The sequence below is a fragment of the Nelumbo nucifera genome, chromosome 8, assembly GCF_055504915.1.
Source record: "Nelumbo nucifera cultivar China Antique chromosome 8, China Antique-T2T, whole genome shotgun sequence".
Lineage (NCBI taxonomy): Eukaryota > Viridiplantae > Streptophyta > Magnoliopsida > Proteales > Nelumbonaceae > Nelumbo > Nelumbo nucifera.
The window spans coordinates 23248034-23269460 of NC_142656.1; the positions used below are offsets into that span (position 1 = coordinate 23248034).

Sequence of the window (21427 nt, forward strand, 5' to 3'; positions counted from 1 at the left end):
ACGTCAACTGACTGAAAACTCAACCTAGTAAATAGGTTGATCAGTCAAACTTGGCTTAAACATGCATGAACAAAAAGATAAATGTTCATAAGTTTTGGTTTTCAGATCCCCTTCCTGACAGGTTGTTGTTGACGGTGATAAATTGCAACTGAAAGCAAATCCCTTAATATCATATATGAAAATAAGGGATCACCATGCACCCCTTCCCCTTCTCCTCCTCTCTCCGCAATCACTTAAGGAAAGAATACAGTTTTATCATCTCTCTAGTTGTGCTTTGGGCAAGAATAGATTCTAACAGAATACAGTTTTATCATCTCTCTAGTTGTGCTTTTGGCAAGAATAGATTCTAACATCACCTCATACTTTATGGACATGGAGAGAAAAGTGAAGTGAACTTGGAGAAAGAGACAAAGGGGAGAGGAAGAGCCAACAAAGTTTGACTGTTTGGTGAGGTAGAGTAAATGAGAGTTGCTTATGCATCATTTGGAAAGCCTGATCTGAAAGGGAAAAATGTACTTGGTTATACAATGAGTGCCCTTACACTCAACCAAGAGCTCAGACTCCCATTTTTCAGTCATAATCATAGTGATGATAGGCTCAACTACCAGATACTGCATTCACCAATTATAACATGATTATCTACATTTCAGCACATGGTGATATATGGGTCCACAAAAAAACACTGTTAAGGACTGAAGGCATGGAATGTGTGATATATTAACTTGAATAGCATCTCTTGGTATTGTGCAACTTGGACAGGTTGAGGTGGGTTTGCAGCCTACCCAGGCCAAACCTAAGACTTGAACCCAAGGCTTGGATCTGGCCCAACCCAAAGCTTGAATTGGCCAACCAACTCAACCCAAGCCCAGCTGATGTAAGTTAGGAAGGAGGAAGTCCTACTAGGATGAATGTGGTGACACGAAGACAGAAATAAAGGATATGAATTATGAGGAAAAAAAGATCCATCTCCAAAATAGAGAAGAAAGGTTGTACCTTAGGAAGAAAAAGATAGAGAAAGAGAGAAAATGAAGATCACAAACTTACCTGCAGGTAACCTCAAGATAAACTTCCATTCCATTCATTCAACTCTAAAATTTCAATTGCAATGAATTTATTTATAGATTACAAATAAGGACTCGGATCTCCCATTACAGACTCCAATTTAAACTCAAAAATTGACCTATAACAACCTCTAACCACTTCAGTACAAAGGAAACTCAATAGGTAACTCATTGGGTCACTAAAATAAGAATTCTAGCTCCTAAAATAACTTTGATGACATTCTACTAATCCTACTGCAACTATACAAGCCAAAAACAACTCCAAAATATACTATAGTATATAAGTAAATCCCATGGTTGACTGACACCCCATCATTATCAAAATAAGTAGGATTTAACTTATAATTTGACAGAAAACATGACTCTTGATAGAGCAAAAGGCAAAATATTGAGTGTGTAAAAGCCTCAATATTTTTTCTACTTTAAACTTTTATGTGGTAGTTTATTCTAATAATCAATACTGCTGTACAATATTAACATCTGAATATTTAAACTCTCTTGAAATCTCATTATTTGAAGTACCAACCCCCCTAAAAACCAATGCATATTGTACAATATGGTATGATATGTATCAATACTTTGAACCATGTTCTCATCCATCCCACCACTCCTCTAGATCCATCCTCTACAACAATAGCATTCAATTTGGTACATGTCAAATCTCCTCCTATTGACCCTGAGTAGATAGAAAGAGAGTGACCTAAGCTGTCCCTCAACTCCTATTACCGGCGATCCTGAACTTCAAGATTTTAACCATTAAAATTAAGTTTTAATGGTTTAAAAAGAAGTCCAATCTTAAAGTGAATTGGGGCATAAGTTGTGTGGCAGGAGTACTAGGGTGTGAAGTGAGGGGGTGGGTTCCCTAGCTAGAATACTGGGGTGTGAAGTGGGGGATTGGTCATCACAATATTTGGGGCTACCACTGGGAGGGAACCCAATGGAAGATAGCTTTTGGTACCCTGTGATTGAAAGATTTTCTAAGAGGTTAGCAAATTGGAAGAGGAATTACATCTCTCTAGGGGGTAGGATAACCATAATTAAGTCAACATTGGCCAACTTGTCGATTCATTACCTTTCTACCTTTAGAGTATCAGTGAAAGTAGCAAACCAACAAGAGAAGTTAATGAGGGATTTCTTGTGGGAACCAGGGGACACTAAGAAGGATCACCTAGTGAAGTGAGAGGTGGTTTCTGGGAGTAGGGATGATGGAGGCCTAGGAATAGGAAATATATGATTAAGGAATACGGCCCTACTAGGGAAATGGATTTGGAGATTGTCGACGGAACATGACAGATTATGGTCAAGAGTGATTGTTAGTATTCATGGAATGGTAGATAACGACTGGGATGCAGGACTCAATCTTAGGGCTTCTCAGTGTTCTCCTTGGAAAGCTATTAATGGTATTTTGCCTCTTATGCTTTCTCCTGCCACTTAGCAAATTTCATTTGGAGATTCTACTATTTCCTATTTGGGATGCCCACCTTTCAACATTCTTCTTCAGCACAAACCTTCTCCTTATGGCCAAAATTAAGAGGCAGCTTGAGAGCTAAATTTGTCTGGAGCGTAGTTTTCAAGGCACCAAGGCGAGGCTAGGCGATAGGGGGTGCCTTGTCGCCTAGTCGCCTAGGCGTCACCTAGGCGATGGATTTTTTTTATGTAGAAAACATAAATCCTAGGGTAGTTCCCTAGGTACTATAACCATATTTCCTTAATAATTATTCATAATTTTCATAAGAAAAGTATATAGTTCATGTTAAAGTAGAAAATGAACATATTCAGGAGAAGAAAAGAAGGAAAAGAAAATTCAAGAAATATAGGGGCTGAACCCTTTTTTTTTATGAATAAGATTTTATTAAACCAGCAAATAAGAGGTATAGGCAACCCATGGAAAGGCACGAAGTGCAACCTTTCCTTTAAAACTAGTTAGAGAATTATAAGTTCAAAAGAAATTACACAAAAGCCCAAAATAAAGTAGCCCAAGAAACCCCCTGTTTTGCAAGTGAATCAGCCATTGAGTTTTCTGATCTGCCTATCCACTGAATTCTGATTGTCATATTCCTTGTTATCCATTTAACCTTTTTGAGAAGATCTCTATAGGCCCAGATCACAGAGTCTGGATCCTGCAACCAACCCACAATCACCTGGGAGTCCCCTTCAATAATCAGATGCTCTATTCCTAGCTGGTTTGAGATCTGGATTCCTTGCACAACAGCAAGTAATTTGGCCCTTATAGAGTCTCCCACACCCACAGGACCTGAATACAAAGATATAATACTACTGTCTTTGTTTCTCAGCACTCCTCCTATACCTGAAGGTCCAAGGTAACCTCGGCTACTCCCATCAAAGTTCAGCTTAACAAACTCCTCCCCAGGTGGCATCCATTCAACCACATATCTGTCCTTCCTAGTATTAGTGTTAGCCACTGCTAACCAGTTTCTCCATAGGTCATCGAAAGAGTATGCATCAAAGAGATTTAGAGTTTTCAGCCACTGAATTGCATTGTCAAAATATATTCTGTAACTTCCGAGGAACTCCTTTCTTTTTCACAAAAAATTCTGGTGTTCCTTTCTTCCCAAACAGTACACAACAAAGCTGCTCTTATGAACTTCCACATAATTCACCCTCTCTTTGTATGCCATATAAAGGTAAACAGACTAAACAACAAGATAGTATCAGATGACAGGTTCCACCTACACTCAAACAACATAAAAATCCAATTCCATAAAGCTGCAACAAAGGAGCAAGAGATATAAGGGGTGACAGTCCTCATTCTGAGTTTTACAATGAACACACCAATTAGGGGATAAGCACCATTTTGGTCTCCTCTTTTGCAGGTTTTCCAAGGTATTAATCTTACCATAAAAAACTTCCCAACAAAAAACAATAATCTTTGGGGTAATGGGTCTAATCCAAAATTCTTTAACTGGGAAGTTCTAAGGTGCAAAAGTGGATCAGAGGGACTTGAAGAAAGAAGAGAAGGTGAAAAAGCCTTTCGGGTTAGGGGTCCAAATTCTTGTGTTAGGTTTGAGGGGATCTAAGCAAATAGACTCAAGTGAAGACAATAGTTCAAAAACACTAGCACTTTCATCATCACGTAACTCTCTTAGGAACCCAAAATCCCAGTTTAAGGCCAAAGAAAAAGCTAGGGAGGAAATAAAACTGGAAACTGGCTCTTTCTTATAAAGGGAAAGAGAGTAAAGAGAGGGAAAAAAGGTCTTTAAAAGGTTTGTTGCCTACCCAAATGTCTTCCCAAAAAAGGACATTGTTTCTAGAATTAACATCATACCTGATCAGATTGAGAAAATGGGGAAGGATTCTACATATAGCCTTCTAGGGTGTTGCAAGAGTTGCCCGTCGAGATACCCCGGCATCCCAACCATTTTGCAAACAACCATGAATACTACTCACCACCTTGTGCCACTTCCCTAGTAGAGCATCATTCTTAAGAACTAGGTTACCTAATCCTAATCCCCCTTGATCCTTACTTCTGTTGACTATCTCCCACCTAATCAGATGATCCTTCTTCTCTTCCCCTGGCTCCCACAAGAAGCCCCTCATCACCTTTTCTAGCTTCTTAGCTTCCCTTGAGGGTATCCTAAACACCGAGAGAAAATAAACCAAAAGACTAACAAGAGTCGCTCTAATCAAGGTCACTCTACCCCCTATCAAAATGTAACTTTTCTTCCAAGAAGCTAACCTCTTTTCAAACTTTTCCATAATTGGATACCAAAACTGACTTTCTTTTGGGTTAGCTCCTAACAAAAGACCCAAGTAGGTTAAAGGCAAATCCGACATAGAACACTCTAGACAACTTGCTACAACCTCTGTCTCCCAACCTTCCAAATTGATTCCAACCACACAACTTTTGTCAAAGTTAATTTTCAGGTTTAAGCAAACTCAAAGGATTTAATAAGATCTTTTAGGTTTCTCACTCTCCCCAAGTCTCCTCCTTCACAAAAAATGATAATATCGTCAACAAACTGAAGATGAGTCACTAAGACATTATTCCTACCTATCCTCCACCAACTTATCAGCCCTTCCCTGTCTGCTTTAGAAATCATTCAACTGAACGCATCTACCACAAGTGTGAACAAGAAAGGTGAAAGAGGGTCTCCTTGCTTAAGCCCTCTACATGTTGGGAAAAAATCCTTGACCCCTCCATTAACTAGAACTGAAAAATGACAAGAGGTTATGCAACCACTCACCCACCTACACCATCTATCCCCAAATCCCCATTTTCTTAACACTTCTAATAGAAAATTCCAATCCACCGAGTTGTAGGTCTTCTCAATGTCCAACTTACAAATGAAACCTTGATTGCTTGATCTCTTCATTTCCTCCACACATTCATTTGCTATAAGGATCTGATCTACAATCTGCCTATCTTGTACAAAGGCTCCTTGGGCTTGAGTATTGAGAGAGAGAAGGGCCATTTTAATCCTTAAAGAAAGCACTTTTGCCACAATCTTATAGATGCTAGTCACCAAATTAATCGGTCTGAAATCTTTAGGGTGTTTGGCATCTAATCTCTTCGGGATGAGAGCTAAGAATGTGGCATTAACTCCACGACTAATCGCATGGCTGTTTTCACACTCCCTAAAAACCTCAAACAAATCTTCTTTGATAGTGTCCCAACACTCTTGATAGAAAGCCATAGTAAAACCATTTGGTCCAGGAGCCTTTAACCTGTCCATAGAGAAAACAGCTTGCCTTATCTCCTCCTCTTCAAAGTTCCTTTCCAGCCAACCCACCTCAACGACTATAGACTTGGCCAATCCAGATCTTCCACTCTCACCCTTTCAATTTCTACTTCCTCACCTCCAGCTGTTCTCTCTAGCTGTGATGCCAAGGTGCCTGTTTCAGGCACAAAACCCAGATTAGTAACAAAACCCGAATGGACAAATATACCTGGCCTAGTAGGAGAGAAATGGTCAACAAGTTATGTTAGGATATCAGTAATAGAATTCTGACCAGAGCTCCTTCCCTCTGTCTGATTTGGTTGTTGGGGTAAAATTGGTTCAATCAAAACCTTTTTAGTCCCTACAACCGAAGAAATCTTTGGTCATTTTCCTTTTTGGGTGTTTTCTTGTAAACCTTTAGAGTAGAATCCTGCCCCTCCAAACTGAACATATTTACCTGTCTGCTTTCTGGAAAGGATTTGTTTGCAAGGAGAGATGTACCCTGATCATCCTCTATAGCTGCTGCTAAGTTCCCCTCATCCGTGTGTGGCGCATCAGTTGGAGTCTTTAGCTTTTCAGCCTTGTCTTCTGACTCTTCCACCATATTCCGCTCCTCCCCTTTTCCACGTTCTTCGGAAGCACATAATTCCTCCTCTGGGAACAGAATAGCAGTATTTAAACTTTCTTCCTCCCACAAATCCTTTGAATCTTGCAGATTCACGCTCCCTATACTGATCGTATCGTCTGTATCTGAGTTTGAGTCGCTTTCAGCTTCAGATGACAGATCTGCTTCACAGTTTTCAAGGTCGCTTCTTCAAACTGATCTTGGATTGCGTCGGTCTTTGGAGAGTCGGGAAGTGTCTTCGAGGGAACCCATTGTAACGACCTTGATAACTGGTTCGACTTCTTCGCAGCCATGGAAGAGGACGATGGAGACAATGCTAGACGATTAGGTTTGTCTAACATAGATCCCCCCTCAGTCACGTGCCTTCTTAAAGAGGCATGTGAGGACTTAAAACATGGGCCAGCTTCCTTCAGCCCAATAAGAGACTGAGAGGGCTCAAATGAAATAATAGGCCCAGCCCCACTTAAATGCTTAGTCACGTGTTTTTTAAAGGGCCACCCGGCACCCCCTACGACTTGACCTGACGGTTCAGCTTGCTGAAGAACCGGTTCCGTTTCCTTGGCCAGTCTGGTTTTTCCTTTTGAAACTAAGTGGTCTAGCTCATTTGAACTTTTGGCGCCAGAAATTAGCACCTGAGCAAAAGATCTTTTTACTGTCAATCCCTAGCCTCGTGTCCCACGTAATTAACCTTATCTTTTAAGTAGCCGAAATTTTGCTTGCCTATTTTTAGTGCAACTTTCTGTCTTCTTCTGATTCTCCAATCCTAGCGAGCCATGTAGGGCCTGTTCTTCCACCCGTACATCTTCTTCCTGTCTAGCCTCTGACCATAGAGAAGCTTCAATGGAGGAAGCTAACCACACCTGTAACGACAGTCCTTCAACCTGAAGAGTGATCTTCCTAGGTATCTCCTCTGGTTTGACTCCATCTAACATCAAAGCAGCAGATCTCAAAATCTCCCCAGAACTCCCCCACCAGACCAGACAAGCTCCACACAACAAAGCAATGGAGGCTGCAACTTCATGTTTCCAAAGATGGAACGACAACCCAATCACCCTGACTATCACTCCTTCAATGGCAAAAGTTTTTGAATTGGAAGAGGAAGACCATCTGCATACAGTGAAGATCTCCTTGCCCTCTTGAATGCTTAGAGCTTCAACATTCAGCGTGTTTTCAAGAGGATCTAGCACTGCCTTCATTTTGTCGGAGTTGATATGAATGTTTTCCTTAGTCCCAAGTTACTAATCAACATATCTGCAACCCTCCTCCAATCTATAATCAGATTCTTTGCTTCAATCACTAACATATTGTTCCAGCAGCTTTTGCTGGGATGTGCATTCAGTTTTGGATTACTCTTACTGTTTGCCATGGCTAGAAAATCCTGGTTAGGAGTCTCCCCCTCCATCACTGATGACTTCCCCCCAGAAAAACCCGTATCTACTTCTGCAGCTTCAACCATCTTCTTCATCTCTGAGTTCCTTTGAGCTATGAAGCCAGTCAAGATCGCAATCACTTTCGCCATCCTTGACTGTTTTTCCCAGCAGGAAAATAGACCATCTGTTTCTTCCCTTTTTCAAAGAACTCTGAAAGAGAGATGAATGTACCTTTAGCATTCTGTTTACTTTCCACCACACATCTTCTGCCCGATTTTGTGTTATTTTCCTTCCAGCATATCTGTTTTCCTTTTGTTGCTACGTCTTGCACAAAGTCCTTCAACCATTCTATTATCTCTAAGCCTTCCACCAAAACTGTAGCCTTTTTCACCTCCCTTATCTTCAAGCTGTAACACCCTTTAATTCTTAGTTCTTTGAAGATAAAGTCTTTACCCTCCACTTTCAAGGATTTCCTCCACCTTGTCGCCTCCACAAAACCTTCCATGCTCTTAGAGCTAGGCTCTACCAAAAAGTCTCTTACTTGAGATGAACCCTTATTTTTGTTATAGGAAAAGAAAAAAAGAAAAAGTATGTGTTGATTAGACAAAATTTTAAGCTCCTCCTTATTGGTTCAGGTTTTAAAGTCTTTGAGGGTTCAATACAGTATTTAGCAATGTTTGTATTGATTAAATCCTAGCAAATAAGAAAGTAATAAAAAGAAATTAGTATATAAACACACAAAATGAATAATTTAGTTTAACAGTGCCTATTTTATAATTATAATGTCAAAAAATAAAGAATAAAAAAGTATTTTATAATGCATAGTACAAAACTGCTTGGCGATTAGGTGAGGCAAGCCTCAAAGGGTGCCTTATCGCCTAGATGTCGCCTTAACAACTATGCTCTGGAGCTGCATTCCTTTTGTGGTATGCTGGATTCTGTGGGGGGAAAGAAATAGGAGGCTATTTTAAGGAAAGGAAAGGAGTACTGAAGAGATTGTGGCTTCAGTTGGCAAACTCATCACCAGTTGGATTATGTGTCTTCCAGAATTTGAGCAATCTAGTCCCTCAGACTGTGTGGAAAACTTTTGGAATACTTTAGAGATTCAAAGTTGTAATGTGAATCAGCTCAGTCTGAACTGAAGCTCTTGATGTATGTTTTGCTTTGAGTTAGGTGTCATCTTGACACCTGAAGCAAAGTTATCTCATCAGTGTTTGTTGATAATTCTTGGGATTTGGGCTTGAGGAGAGGTCTAAGGGATTCAGAAATGGGGATGGTTGATGAAACAATACTCAATTAGGGGTAGTCTTTCTGGATCAGTCTATCAATCTTGTAGGGATAGCAGAATTTGGAAATCTTCCCCTTCTAGTTTTTTCAATTGCTCTTCTTTTGACAATATTCTTCTTTAGATCTCTAACCATGCAGGGAATTTTCCTTCAAAGGAGGTGTGTAGCACTATACCTCCAAAATTTCAGGCTTTTTGCTGGGAAGTGGTACTCCAAAAAATCAATACATTGGATTTATTGCCAAAAAAAAGAGGCCAAACATGTGCCTCTCCCCCCATGTTTGTAGTCTCTTCTTGGGTTCTGGTGAGACAATCTCACACTTACTAATCTCATGTCCCTTTGTGTGCTTTATTTGGTCCTGGTTCTCTTCTCTCTTTGGTTGTAGGTGGACTCCCCCCCTCCCAAGTATGGTGAGCCTCTTTGATCCATCTTTTTGCATGCAACCAAAGGTGCATGGAAGAGCTATGTGGAGAGCCACAAGAGCAGCTATGTTATGGTTAGTATGGGAGGAAAGAAACAATAGGATCTTCAAAGGTGTGAAGTGTGTTTAGATCCAAGGAAAAGGTAGTGGAAGGAGTAACCATTAAGGTCATCCATTGGTTGAAATCATGTGATCTGTTTAAAAATTTCTCAGCTGAAGACATTTACAGAAATCGGGGTGCTGTGGCAACCACAACTATATCCAAACCTGTGGTACAGGAAATTTGGTCCCCACTGGCACAACAAAGGGTAAAACTAAAATTTGATGGAAGCTCTATAGGTAATCTGGGCCCTTCTGGAATAGGTTTTTCAGAGATGATGAAGGTAAGATAATGGCTCTTTATTCAGGTTCAGTAGGAGTTGGAGATTCCTTAAGAGAAGAAATCTTGGCTCTACATCAAGGAGTAAGATTGGCCAAACAATTGGGGCTACAGCAGATGGAGAGAGAGAGGGACTCCAAATTGGTAATTGAGTGGATACAATCAGGGCATTTGGCAATTTGGCAACATAGACAGCTGATTAGGAAAATTTTTAACATAACAAGGGAGGTGGGTGTTTGTTTTAAGTGGGTAAGGAGATCAGAAAATGATTTAGCTGATACCTTAGCAAAACAAGGGACTGTAAGGGAGAGTTTGTACTGGGCATTGCTGTAATTTCATGTCTATTGGCCCAACCTATTCTAATAGGGGTTGATTTCTGTATTTCAGAATTTTAAATCTCATTAATGAAGTTACCATTTCTGGTAAAAAAAAATAAGTTTTACTTGATTTAACAATGGTCAGATAGATCCACTCTCTTGTCTAGTTGTTCTTGAGGTTGAAGAATTTGCCACATATTGCCCATCTCTGGGAAATGGAGTTTTTTTTTTTTTTTTGAGTAAAGGCAAGAATTTTGTTACAAAAAAACACAGAACATAGTCAACAAGCCCCGAGAACAGGAGGGCCCCTACCCTGTCAAACTGGCAAAGTACCACATTACAAATCCCACAGCTTTTGAAGTTCAGCAGCAGAAACATATACTGGTGCTTGAATTCTTTAACCACAGAAACCCAAGACCCTACTTCAATATTCCTTTTTCTGTTGCTAAATAGTCTGCTATTTCTTTCTGTCCACACAGTCCTAACCACTGCAGCAGGAACAACCTTCCAAACATACTCTCACTAAGCCCAGCCAGACACCAACTCAATAACAGATCTAATAAAAAATCTTTTAATGATAGTCTCCTTGAATGATCTCTTAATGCTAAAAATGCTAGCATTTCTTTCTTCCCAGATTGTAGCAGTCCTGATACACCTCAAAAAAAACCCCCTTTTGTTTCTTGGATTGCAAAAGGAGGTTTTGAAGGTGGATTCAATATCACTAAGACAAAACCACCTACAACCAAAGAGAGAAAAAAGACCCAATCCTTCATGAGAGTTGGGCAGTTAATAGGAATTTTGGTCCAGGGAGATTGACTCACTTTCTTCATGAGATTCATGATCTCTCATCTACACTGAGTTGCTCCTTTAGATGGATCCCAAGAGGAATGAGTTCAGTGGTTGATCACTTCCCAAATATGGGGCGAATAGGGATTTTTTTTGTATAGTTGCTAGTACTTTACCCCTGTAATACTTGCATTTTTGGTTTGGGGTCTTTTTGCTCTCTTATACATCTCCTCATGTACATCCCCCCCCCCCCCCCTTCTGCTTCCATTGCTTTCAACCTCAACTCTCTGCCACCAATCATAAACCCATCTTCTTGCAACTGGTAAATCTCCTCAGCTGCTGGTTGTAATAATCCCTTGACAATGAACTCTCCCCAAAGCTATTCCAACTCAAATGCCTCTGCAATCCAATTGATGGAAACAAAGCCCTGATTTGTCCTCCCCCTGCTGCAACCAATAATCTCCATTATTAATCAAATCCCCATCTTTCAACTTTTCTGCAAATAAAGACTTGGAGAACATCACTACTACTACACATGCACTAACAGTCCCATGGAAGAAGTGGCTGATGCAATTGCACTTACTGTTCTTCAAGGTATTTGCTAAGAGGAGTGTAATTTGACTGCCATAGAACTCAAATCTCTACAGAACCCTAATATCTTCCATTGTTGCAGATTTAAATGTCAAATGGATTCTCTGTGAGAAAAAAAACAATTATGGACCTATGACTTCTTTGGTAAACAGTCTGGATTTATACATATTGTGGGTCAGGCCTCACCTGAACACAAAACCTAGGTCCAATTCTGGAATTTCCCGGCCACGCTGAAAATGATCATCCCTAGTGACAAATACCAATTAGGTGTCCTCTTTTGCAATGTTCCATAAGAGTTTATCACCAAATAAATTACTTTCCAAAAAGGCCAAAATTTTTTGTGCTATGGGTCTATTCCAAATGGATTTGGTCAGGAAACCCCAAGAAACTGGATTAAAAAAGGTCAAGAAGTTAAAGAAAGAAGCAGTGAAGCACATGAGAAAACACACAAAAAAAAGGAGCATCAACCCCTGAGAATTAGAGGTAGAGACATTAAGAAAAACACCTTCCAAGCACAAAATAAAATCCTGGTATTTCACTCTGTCCAAATTATCCAACATAGTCCAAATGGTAACAAATTCCACAGAATTTTCATAACCCTTTACAGACCATGATAAAATCACCCTGGGAATGTTTTCCAAAGTTTTCCATTGTTGATTAAATAGCTTCAAAGTTCATAAATTGAGCCCATGCTCCATATGTGAAGATGCAGATGCTGGACTGACTTAATGATCTGCCTATAAAGGAAGCAAAGGCGGTCAACAACCATCTCTTTTGTGTAGAGTCTGAAAAGGTGATCAATAGTGAGAAACTTATCCAAAGTATGGAGAGTTGTGTAGAGTCTGAAAGGATGGAGAGTTGGGAGGCAACAAGTGATTGTCACTCACCTACAATTTGCGGATGATATCATTCTCTTTTGTCAAGGGGAAATTGAGGAGATGGACAGTTTGAGATTGGTTGTGATGCATTTAGAGAGAACTCCAATCTAAAAATCAATTGGAACAAGAATTGTGTAACGGGGGTGAATTTACAGGATGATGAAGTGCAGTTGGTGGCTAAGGCATTAGGTTGTGAGGTAAGTGGTTGGCCTCTAGTATATTTAGGTCTGCCCCTGGGGGGAAATCCTAGAACAGAAAACTTTTGGTACCCAGTTTTAGAAAGATTCACCAAGAAGCTAGCAAGGTGGAAGAGAAATTATATCTCACTAGGGGGTAGAATCACTTTAATCAAGTCCACTTTGGCCAACCTTCCGATGTATTTTCTATCTACTTTTAAGCTTCCTACCAAGGTTGCCAATAAGTTAGAAAAGCTCATGAGAGATTTTTTGTGGGAACCGAATGACTAAAAAAATGACCATTTATGAAGAGGAAAGTAGTTTCTAGGAAAAAGGAAGCTAGGGGTCTAGGCATTGGCAATATCAGATTAAGAAATGTAGCTTTGTTAAGAAAGTGGTCGTGGAGATTTCCTTTGGAACAGGATAGTTTGTGGCACTTGGTGGTGGAAAGCATTCATGGGATGGAAGCCAATGCATGGGATGCTGACGTCGACCCTAGGGCTTCTCATTTCTCCCCTTAGAAAGCAATTGCTGGAGTCTTATCTTCCTTTCAGCCTTTCATCAGATTTGATGTGTGCTCAAGTAATAAAATTTTGTTTTGGAGGACCTTTGGCTTGGGAATACCCCCTTAAGGATAGATTCCCGGTAATGTATTCTCTTTCCCTAAATAAATTCAAAACCATCTCCTCACTTCATGTGTCTGAGGGGACTTGGGATTTGGGTTTGAGAAGAGGGTTAAGGGATTCGGAATTGGCTTTTGCAGATGAGTTAACCACTGTGTTGAATTCAGTTTTCCTAGATCTTTCCTGCCCAGATAGTAGAATTTGGAAAGAGTCCTCTTCAGAGACTTTCTCTTGTTCATCTTTTTTCAACACCTTAGTTCAGTCTTCTTCTGTGTCTGTCTCTTTTCCTGCTAAAGAAATCTGGTATTCTCTTGTGCTGCCAAAGGTTAGGGCTTTTTGCTGGGAAGTGGCTCTTCAAAAGATCAATACTATGGAACTATGGATGTACTTCAAAGAAAAAGGCCAAACTAGAGCCTTTCCCCACATGTTTGTTACCTTTGCTTAAGAAATGGTGAGATGGTGACTCATCTTTTGATTTCTTGTCCTTTTGCTTATTATTTGTGGGATTGGTTCTCTTCTTTGTTTGGTTACAGATGGATCCCCCCTCCGGGTGTGCTGAACCTTTTTGACTCTAACTTCTTCCAACAACCAAGGAAAAGGGGCAGGGTAATGTGGAGAATAACAAGAGCTGCCATCCTATGGTCAATTTGGGAAGAGAGAAACAATAGGATCTTCCTAGGGCAAGAAAAATCCAAGGAAGCACTTGTGGAGGTTGTCACCATCAAGGTTATGCACTGGCTGAAAGTACATCATCTCTTCAAGGATTTCTCCTCAGTGGACTTAATTAGAAATTGCAGTGCTATAGCTATTTCCTAGCCTTCCTCCCCTATGGTACAAGTTTGTTGGGTACCACCGCCTCAATTCAGGGTGAAGCTAAACTTTGATGGAAGCTCCTTAGGTATCCAGGTCAGTCAAGAGTTGGGGGTGTGTACAGAAACGAGGAAGGAAAAGTCTTGGCCCTTTACTTGGACCCAATTGGGGTGAGAGATTCATTAAGGGCAGAAATAATGGCCTTACTTCAAGGTTTGAAACTGGTGAAACAATGGGGAATGCAGCAATTAGAAGTGGAAGGAGACTCCAAGCTGGTAATAGGGTGGATGCGAACTGGAAACCTGAGAGTGTGTCTCTTAGACAGCCTCTAAGAGAGGTTATTAACTTAGCAAGGGAGATTGGAGTGCATTTTAATTGGGTAAGAAGATCGGCAAATGGAATGGCTGACACTTTAGCTAAGCAAGGAATTACTAGGGAGGCTTTGTTTTGGGCCTGTTTGTAAGTTTTTTATTTTCTTTTCCATCCATTTTGTAGGTGGTAAGCCTGTAATCTTTTCAATTATCTAATGAAAGTTACTGTTTCTTATAAAAAAAAAAAAAAAAAAAAAACTTATCCAAAGTAGAAGACTTTGGAGGGAACATGGACCTTTCATATCCACCTGCAAGGGCATCTTCTGCTGGGCCCTCCAAAGATTCACAAAAAGATCAAATAAAGAATGCATGTAACCTATTTGTCTACCAAAATCTCTCATCTTGGATATCCACTTTGACATAATACCTGTCTAGTTTTTTTTTTCTTTTTTTTTATAAGAAAAAATAACTTTCATTAATTAATACATAAGAATTACAAAGGATAAATTTAAGACAAGTTTTCCCTAACAATCTGAAATAAACCCTTACAAAGCCACCCAAAACAGATCCCCCTACTTGTCCTTTCTCTAGATAAGATAATTGTTTAGATTTTCTGAAAGTGATTAGGGAATCTGCTTCCTTATCATGGAAATTACATTTTTTATCAATACATTTAAATTACATTTCAAATAAGGTATCCAATCTGTCCACCCTAACTTCATAACATTCCTTTATTGCAGCCTGCTTGTTTTGAGCAATGTACAAGTGCAGGATATGCCGCATTCAGAGGCCTTGTCACACCAAATGTCAATCCAGAGAAAATAATGCTTGTCACTCCCTGGTTTGAAATTGATGTATTGAGAGAACAATTTTCTGTTTTGCATAATGCCCCTCCAAATGTTTGACACATAGGTGTTGTGGGACAGTAATGTCTCCCAATCAAGTGTAGTCCTTTCATAGTTGCAACATATGATTCTCCTCCACAGGTTCTCCTTTACAGTCCCATGGAAAGCATGAGTAGATATGACTATAAGGAGCATAAAATCCAGACTCAAAGATAAAATCTGTTGGATCAAATCCAAACCACTGATGACCCAGTTGTCAAGATGCTCACTTGGCACCCCTCCAAATAGGAGGCACAGGATCAAATTCACATAACTGTAGGCTCTCTGTGGTATGATCAGTGGACCTCAGATGCACCCTGCTCTGCCCCACCCCTAATTTCCCTAACTAAAAGATAATGAAGAAACAAGGAAATCCACATGCATGAAATCCAAAAGGAGAAAATATTATCACAGAAGAGGTGAAGAGCAACTCACGAGGCACGAAAGTCCACTCCCACAGGCTTGGGAAGTTGTAAGAAGCTGCGGGACTGTAAATCAGTGCTGAATACAGTCTGTATATAACAAAACAATAGTTTCAACATCAACAAATTGTAGAAAAGGGGGGAAAAGTAAGCACCATAAAAACTAGATAGGCAACTAGAAGCATAAAACCCGAAAGACATACCGAAAGATACTGAAACAATCCATCCAGTTGTGGGGGCTTCAGATAGACGCCCCCTGTTATGTAAGAAGCCTATTGCAATAATGCCCATCAAAAGTTGTCAATAAAGACCAGAGACACACAACACACAAAACAAACAAAAAATAGTTTTCACATAACCACCTGCTGCAGAAAGGCAGAATGTTGGGCCCCTATAACACATGCATCAATAGGAACCTGCAGATTGAGAAAAGAGATGTAGATACAATTTGAAGAAAATGTCCATAAACAAATGTGCCTGGTAAATTTTCACAACCAAGAGAGGACTTTATCAATGATAAAAAATCTGTGTATATTGCAGCTTCAGTAGAGATGAACAAGTCCATGGTTATGCTGCATGGACTCTTCTACTAAAAAGAAGCTCCATGTTGCACATATTTCTAGTTCAAATATCCCACAGATTATGGTGCAACACTTCTGGATTTTCTTATGTACTTTTCTTGCCTTGTCGATATATGTTAAAGTTAAACATAAAGAATAGTTTGTCTCAAACCAATGGGAAGTTTTAAGGTGGCAGAAACAACATAGTCACACTTATATACCCGTCTCACCCTTGTCTATAGGTATATAACCCACTAAAATCAAATAATCTTTGCCTACTTATTGAATTCCTATGGTTGTTCTCTTCACCAGGTTTCCAAGCATAAAACAATCCCCACCAAAAAACTTACAATGTCAGGTCCTCAGAATATTTTACCAAAAAATAAGGTCCTCAAAATCCACCCATTAGATTCTTACATTCATACCATGTCACAAAGCTAGGGATGTGGGTATTGGGTAGAGTATGTCTTAAGAGTTGGATCCATCTACCCAAGGGGGAAAAATAAGCTGTCAAGTGCAAATCCTCAAAAGAAAAAATTGTAGAACATTAAAAAAAAAAAAAAAACAGAAAAATTGAACTCAAAACAATTCTAGCTTCCTAAGTTCAGCTAAAACTGAAATATATCAATAGAGTGTCCAATATAACCAAGTCCTCATCATGTATACAATACCATGGAACGTTGGGCCGAGAATATTGCATTCATTATTGCAACATATCTGCCAAGATTTTTCGTTCAAAATTCAGACAAGCTCAACTGAAAAATAAAGCTGAAAATGGTCCATAACACAATCGAGTACAACGTACTGTTCAGGTCCATCTGAGGATCCCTGCAGGCATAAAATCTGTCTTTGCATGTTAGGAAAAGGGTTGACAATGGTTAAACTACAGGCATTGATCATCAATTCAGAATTAAATACAGAAAACAAGTTATAATGTTTTCACTTGCCACATATAGCTAAAGTTATTCTAAATTTCTAATAATATATCACCTAGAAGAAATAGTTACAGCTATTCTAATCAAATAAAAGGTATACAATGATTTGTAAGTTGTAATGTATATGTAAAAACCATGGGTTAGCTTTATCTCCTTTTATTCCATATAGCAAATAACATAGAAGAGATTGACTTACACTTTAAATCATGTGGAAACATCAAGTCCAAGAATACCACAAATCAATGATATAAAAGGCACACACCTAAGCACATAGGTACGGCACTTTCAAAAGGCGTGCATCTGGTGCACCCAACACTTCAGCCAGGCATGAACCTTTTCAAAATTTGTACATTTTTCTCTTTTTTAAGCCTAGTGTCTGGACCGGAAGCTCCACTCCCAAACCCCTGACCAAGCCCCTTGAGGCAAGCCCAAATAAGTCCATATTAGGGTCTTACATTCTTACTCCCTACAAGAAAAACAATTTTATAATTTTAATTGTCTTTTAAAAATATCTTTTATTTTTTATGAATGTTTAAAAATATCTTTTATTAGGATAAATGAATGAACAACATTAGCAAATAGCTCCAATAAAAGATATTTTTAAAAGACAATTAAATAAAATCATTTTTTTCTTTGTAGGGATTAAGAATGTAAGACCCTAACATGGACTTATTTGGACTTGCCTCAAGGAGCTTGGTACAAAAGCAACTCGTGGAATATGTTTTATATGTTCTAAATCACATTAGCTATTTTCTACCAAAAAAAAAATCACATTAGCTATTTGAAATAATGCAATTGGAAAAAAAATATAGAGATTGAAAGTTTTACATGCTTAAATATGTTTTATATGTTATGTTTGATTTTATTTCTAAATTTTCATTTTGAATATGTTTTATACGTTATGTTTATGTATTATAATTAGAGATAATATGTTTTTTTAAACATTTATTTTAAAATTTAAGTTTATATTTTTAATTAATATTATGTTCAATATTTTTTGCATTTTTATTTTTTATTTTTTATTTTTTTATTTTTTTATTTTTTTGCATCTTTGCACCTTGCTTCAAAAAGGCACACCTCGCCTTACACCTTTTTTTTAGAAGAATTTAACCTGATTTTATTAAAGAAAGAAGAGGTGGAGGAAGCTTGTCGCTGTATAATTGGTCCAAAAACACACCACATTTGGCTAAGCCATCTGCTATATGATTTAGTTCCCTAGGAATCCAAGCTAATTTTACATTTACACAGTCCAAAGAGTCCCTTATGCCTCAGGCGCAAAATGCCCCTTGCGCTTTTAAAACACTGCCACCAATTGATGCAACTCAGATAAAAAATCAGTAGGGAAGATGGCGACTTGGTGAGCAAACATTAGTAAATGTTCTTGGAAGAGGTTGGGTTTCCATGCCTATAGGTGACAAGAGGACCAGATCTCAAGGAACACAACCATAGGAAGCATCTCAACAGCTACATATAATTCAAATTGGCAAGGATGAAAGGCACTCTTTCTCATGGCACAATTTGTTTTGTGGGTTCACGAAGTATCCCCTATCATTGAGTGACACTATCTAGAACAGCATAAATGAGTAAAGGATGAAGGAGACACCTTCAAAACCTTCAAAAGAACTAGTAATTTGCTCACAATATTTCAGCCAACATACTTGATGCTAACTAAGGTGATGTGGGATGCTAAGGGAGTGATATTCAAAGTTATGATTTACTTAGGCTTCAACTCAAAACCAAAGAGAACTATCTCAGGTTTGTCACTCAAGTTGCAGCCTAAATTTGAAGGGTCAAAACTTGTCCATTACTTAATTTTGATCTCATTAGGTAAGTTATTTAATAACCTATAACAAGACCACATTTGGACAAATTTGGATATCAACTCAGGGACTTATGGTTGATTTACAAGCAACTAACAAGTCTGTGGTGAGATCTTAATTTTTTGGATTATTCAAGTTTTTTAATTAATATTTTAATAGTTTTAAGATTCATTTTGGTGGGTATTTGTTTTATAGTTGTTTCCTCATCAAAAATTCATTCCAAACTTACAATGGGTCAAAACATCAAGTATTAGAAAGTGTTCTAGGAGTTTTGGTCAACTTTGAAGTGGTTCCAACTGTAGGTATGAGTTAGAAAATGATTAGGAGTCATTAGATTAGGAAAATAAGTCTGTAAAGGCCCATAATACTGTTTATAAGGAGAATGATGAGATTGAGAATAAAAGTATGCCTTTTGGTTTTTAGTTGTGATGCTCAATTTTTTTTCCCTTCTGTGTGACTCCATTTCTTTTATCGGTATCTTTAGTGTGACTCCATAAAGACCTCATATTGAATCTGAAGTGATTCCATACTTGATTCCGGAAGAAAGGTTTAACTCCTCTAACTACCTTCTTTTATACTGCACTTTTGATTTTCTATTTTTTCATTATTATAATTTCGGTGGATTAATCATTCTAAGACCATCCTACATCATAAGGTGGGATGAGGGAATATTTTAGCATAACCAATAATATATTGAAATGATGGCAAAGGGGGCAGAACTTTTAGTTTCAGGATATAAAATAGTTTGGTAGGAAGTAAGTTCCATGTTAGAGGAAGAACTGAGTGGATGCACAATAATGAGATGGTGAATTCCACAAAAATTCAGAAAAAATCTTACTTATATGAATAACTAAAATGGTGATTGAGATTACTGGCATGGATAAAGGGACAAGGTTGACAGCATAGAGGAGATGGGGACTCTTAACAGTGGCTCTATTGAGATAACCTCTTTCCAGAGGTTATCTGCCGCAAATAACCCTATGGGGTTCAACTATGATGCCGGAAGAAAGATGCAATCCCAATCACTTAGCATGGTTGATCTTTTCAAAGCCAATATTCGAACTGAAATTATGCCTATGTTGCCTGTACAGCATCCTCCCCCACCAGATCCAGAAATTTTATAGAATAGGATGAGAAACTTATCCAAACCTGAAGTTTTAGAGTGCCAAACATAAAAGACCATTTTTTCAATGTTAACAGGAAGTGATTTATTCCAACTAAGCACCATCTATGATATTCTATTTCTAGTTTTGGGTTTTCATTAATGATTTCTGTGCAAAGTATCATGTTAAAGAAATGCTGGATAAAGTATTAGCAATTCAATACGTTCAAAGCCCACAACATGAAGGTCTTTGCATCAATTGTAGCATAAGATAGAAACCTCACCCTAGGCTGAGGATGAAGCGGTCCAGAACGGAACACCTTCTGTATATCTATTCAACAAGTCAATCCAACACACTCAGATGTGCATTAATATTAGAACACAGACCAAAAAGAAAAGTTAACCATCATAAAGGATACAACAAAGGGCCAGAGACAATGATCCTGACAGCAATGAGGATGCAATCCCAGGTGGTGACTCGTCTTTGTTCAACTCTTGATCTCTAGCCAGAAATTCCTCCAAGTTCTGCAGCAACTTGGAGCAAAGTGCAGGCATTCTCCCATTCTCCAAACTCTCTACAGTTGTGGGCGATGATGAGGAATCATAAATGTAGTCACAAGAATTGAGCCCAGTGGCAATAACTACCACTTGATTGAGTTGATTGAGGAGGAGAATGGAATTCAGAAATGAAAAGACCTGCTCACAGAAATATTAAAAAAAAGTTTTTAGGGTTTTTAAGGAGAAAAATTAGATCTTTTTTCTTTTAAGTGGAACGTAAAAATCTTACATGAGTGAGGAATTTGGGGAAGGAAAGCGAATTGGTGGTGGTGTTTTCCCCGCTCCAGAGAAAAGGGTTGGTGTCGAGTAGAACCACAAGAAGACTAACGTCATCTACAAAAACAAAAGATAAGATAATTTTTCTGACGAGAGAGACAATACAAGGGAAATTTATGGAAGAATGGAGGGATGTAGGGAGGAAGAGAAAGAGAGACAGACCTGAATACAACTTTGATGTAATTGATGCCATGACTGTAAAAGTTTGAAATTTAGATGAATGAAGCGGGTGAGCAGAGTGAAGTAGCAACTAGTAAGAGCAATAAATTCCGTGCAATGTAGATTCCCTTCCCTTTCTTTTGTGAACACTAGTCAGGCCCGACATGTGAAAAGCACTTGTTGGGCATTATAAACAGCAACTACAATGAAAAACCATAAACATGAATGAGAATAGAATACAGAATGACAAAGAAAAAATTCATATTCAACCGTCACGATATATATGGTGTAACGGAACCAATTCACAAGTCCTGGAATTTGAGGGCATAATAAAAAATCCATCTGACAGAATTTTCTGCTACGTCCACATGTTTCTTCCAGTTTTAAGTGGTTATGGA

At 38.6% G+C, this 21427-nt stretch overlaps 1 protein-coding gene across 5 annotated transcripts in view; it reads right to left on the bottom strand.

Moving 5' to 3' along the window:
• The window catches only part of LOC104609135 (basal transcription factor complex subunit-like protein), a 30241-nt gene that overhangs the window by 8020 nt on the left and 794 nt on the right, over nucleotides 1-21427 (bottom strand). For 4 of the 5 annotated variants that reach the window (XR_016079507.1, XR_016079508.1, XM_010275362.3 and 1 more), the window contains exons 2-10: nucleotides 21033-21229; nucleotides 20824-20927; nucleotides 20456-20732; nucleotides 20321-20367; nucleotides 16985-17022; nucleotides 16851-16896; nucleotides 15982-16035; nucleotides 15823-15891; nucleotides 15633-15709 (exon numbers count right to left, since the gene is read on the bottom strand). Coding sequence is in view for 2 of the 5 variants with exons in the window: in XM_010275362.3 (XP_010273664.1) it covers nucleotides 15633-15709; nucleotides 15823-15891; nucleotides 15982-16035; nucleotides 16851-16896; nucleotides 16985-17022; nucleotides 20321-20367; nucleotides 20456-20732; nucleotides 20824-20927; nucleotides 21033-21063 (743 nt within the window). In the remaining 3 variants the exon portion in view is untranslated. The remainder of the gene's footprint in view (nucleotides 1-15632; nucleotides 15710-15822; nucleotides 15892-15981; nucleotides 16036-16850; nucleotides 16897-16984; nucleotides 17023-20320; nucleotides 20368-20455; nucleotides 20733-20823; nucleotides 20928-21032; nucleotides 21230-21427) is intronic. The other variant, XR_016079509.1, reaches the window with a different exon arrangement.